Genomic DNA, 3,276 nt, shown 5'->3' with positions numbered 1-3,276 from the left:
CTTTTATCAATGTTATCCTACTTTGAATGGCTATAGCTTATGTTTATAGCTTACTCAGAAAGCCAGATAAATTAGTGTAGTTTTGGGTCATTCTGTTCTAGTGATCAATATATTTTTTGTGCTCCAAATTGCATGTTTGAAAGCTACATAAATTTGTTTCTTTGAAAAATACAATTTGTGAGAGTTAACTAGGTTTATGGACAAATAGCTTTGATGTTTATTTGAGTCCAAATAAGCAATGATAGTTATATTGTTATAGATCCAAAATGCAAAAATTAAAAACTTCTCGGCTTATCCTAACAAAATGTTAGTAAAATAAAACATCTAAAATTTTACAAGATTTTGTGGAAGCATAGTGTGTTGTATTTCTTGTGTTTTTTAAGGTAGGTCTACTGGAAACAGCTAATGGGTTCATGCAGTGATTTATTGCCTTTAATAGAGGTGGTGGTGAGGGGGGAACCACTGCTCCAGTTGGTAAAGTACAGCAACAAAACCATACAATTAAAATGAAGGATTAAAAAGATTAACAGTTGAAACTGTTTTAAGATACCTGATGTTGAACTTTCTCGTCAATACTGCAGAAGAAAGAATGGTATTACTTGTATTTTTTCATATTTTGAAACTGTAATTAGATCTCAAATTGGTCAAGAGAGGATGGAGCTATGAGCTAAAAGTTTGTACTTGAAAAAACAAACTTGGAGCTATTCTATGAGCCGCTATGCCATGGCTAAAAAAAAAAAAGATGCAATGAGCAAAGATATTTTGATCACTCCAATACAAATACCTGACAACCATTGAATATTATGATTGTGTTCATGAAATGGAACTTAATCCTTTACTTGGATTCCATGCATGGTTTTAATAATTTGGAGAATGCAAAGTTTTATGGATAATCATCATCAGAAGTTAGAAGAGGATGACTAATTGGAGTGAATGTAAAATTCATGCACCATGCAATATTCCATCTCATGAGGTCTTTTGGAACTTTGATGACATGACAAGCCATTTTGGAGTCACTGATTGTTATCTTACTATATAGTTTTAGAACTAACCTAAGTCTCCTAAACTGGCCAAACCTGAGAGATATTGTGATGATGGCCAAAAATGCTATTAACTGTGAAGGTATCCAAATAGTGTATTGATGTGTTCTAATCATTACAGATAACAGTATATTTAATTAGCTTTAGTAATTATTGAGTATTTTTTTAAATTCTGTTTGGGTTGCTTGCTTTGATCAGAAGTTAATGATACTATAAGATTACACTGTTTATTGTTATGAAATATTTATGTTTTACAAAATAAATTACAGATCATTAGCCAAAAACACTTGTATAAAGGTTAATGAACTTAAAATCCAATAGTAACTGTTTCAGCTGAGATATTTAGATAAATAATTATTTCCTGACTTTATTTTTATTTATACAGATGCCCCATGTGTGGTCTTTTGTATCTGTTTATTTTCTTGAAAGTAAACAAATTCTACAAATGTTCAGTCTTGGATTGTGAAGGAAGTGTATAGAAACTTGACATAAGTAAATACACACACCTGAAATTCATATAGGTCATTTCATTTACATTGTTACTTGCTGTAGAAACAGGTATAGGTAAGATGACCAGACATCTCGATTTTGGCAGGGCAGTTCCAATTAGGGGATGCAAAAATGCCCGCATTGGTAGATAATAAACTTAAATGTTCTGCATTATTAAAATTAATTCTGGTAAACACTACTGTACTGTGACTGCATATACTGTCTTCATATAATATCCTTTATTTTCATATTAATGTTCAAATACATAGATAATCATATACTTATTGACGATGTAATAATATGAAATTATATTGTTTATTGTCTCATAAAACAACGTTAGGCATTAGCCATTGACTTTTATACTATGAAATCATTGAAATGTCGTATATTAGCATTCAGTATGTAGTAATATTGCTATAACTGACAAAATATGAAATTAGTTTGCTTTATTTTGGGGTAATGTCCAAAATATTTTAGGTTGTTTGAGAAAATATCCTGAAATAAGAACTGTAATAATTAGATGGTATGTATTTTTTCATAAATGTCATTCTTTTCTATTGCAACCCCCCACCCCCCAGTGGCGCAACGTAATGTCTGCAGATTTACAATGCAAGAAACCGGGTTTCGATACCCATGGTGGGCAGAGAGCAGCTAGCCCATTGTGTGGTTTTGTGCTTAACTATAAACAAAAACAAAAATTTTCTATTGCACATTTCCCAAATGCACTCCTGATTTATTAAAGAAAATGAAATACTTTTAAATTGTTACACACTATCCACACCATATTTTACCCCTCAATAATAAATTTTAGATGTACACATTATTTGAATGAATGTATCTATTTCATTAAGTAAACCAAAATTTCTGTACAATGTTACCAAAGTATCGTATTTTTCATTTACAAGTGTACAAAGTAATTTTATGTCATTTCTATAGTTTTTATTTGAGAGTATCTTCAAACAGTTATATTTCAATATGGAACATTTCTCATCAAAATTGCTAGAAAGAGAAAAATAGTGATGAGAGTTCAATTTGTAAATTAGGTGAAGGTTACGTTAACCCTTAATTAATGTGCACAATTTTATTATTGAAAGGTGTGACAAATGTGTTATTTCAGCAGCTTTCCCATTGATTATTAAGTTGTTCTATCCAGCTAAGTTTTCTTGTTTATGAAGATTTATTTACTGGACTATAGACATAAAAATTCCAACACTGCACGTACATGTAGAGAATTATAATGTAATTTTTCGTTTTCCTTACTAAACAAATATGGTTAAGAAACTGTTTATTTTACTGTTGCATAAAGTAATGGATAACATCAGTTAAAATCCTTATTTCAAACATTATTTTATAATTGATTATTAACATTTTTCATTATTTTTCAATAAGCTGAAATAAAGATATTGCAGATTAGTTGTTTTTGTTTCAATTTTTTTTTCTGTCTTCATATTTTACTGCCAAGGATAAATTCATAGCAGAGAAACATGTAAAAAATTCATAATTTAAACTTTGTGCATGGATATCTTATTAAAATCATCAGCTTTTATTCTGTACACTATGATTTTCAAGTTCACACTAATTTTGTTTTAGACAGAAGAAATTCTAAGACTTGTTTCAAGCCTTTAATTGTCTAACAAAAGCTCAGTTTGGCTGGTTTTGGTGACAGTTAACCAATGGAAATATACACATTTTAATTATATCTGACTTACTACATAAACATCTGGTTTTGTTACAATGAGATTTAGAA

General features: G+C 29.7%; 1 protein-coding gene across 1 annotated transcript in view; it reads left to right on the top strand.

Moving 5' to 3' along the window:
• Nucleotides 1–1,094: 1,094 nt before the first annotated feature.
• LOC106474414 (cytochrome c oxidase assembly factor 7 homolog) overlaps nt 1,095–3,276 on the top strand; it is a 5,400-nt gene continuing 3,218 nt past the window's right edge. The window contains exon 1 of the mRNA XM_013935107.2: nt 1,095–1,122. Within this exon, the coding sequence (XP_013790561.1) occupies nt 1,095–1,122 (28 nt within the window). The remainder of the gene's footprint in view (nt 1,123–3,276) is intronic.

Source organism: Limulus polyphemus, unplaced genomic scaffold (assembly GCF_000517525.1).
Source record: "Limulus polyphemus unplaced genomic scaffold, Limulus_polyphemus-2.1.2 Scaffold7191, whole genome shotgun sequence".
NCBI lineage: Eukaryota > Metazoa > Arthropoda > Merostomata > Xiphosura > Limulidae > Limulus > Limulus polyphemus.
Note: the sequence above shows the minus strand (reverse complement) of the source record. Positions and strands in the feature narration are given on the sequence as shown.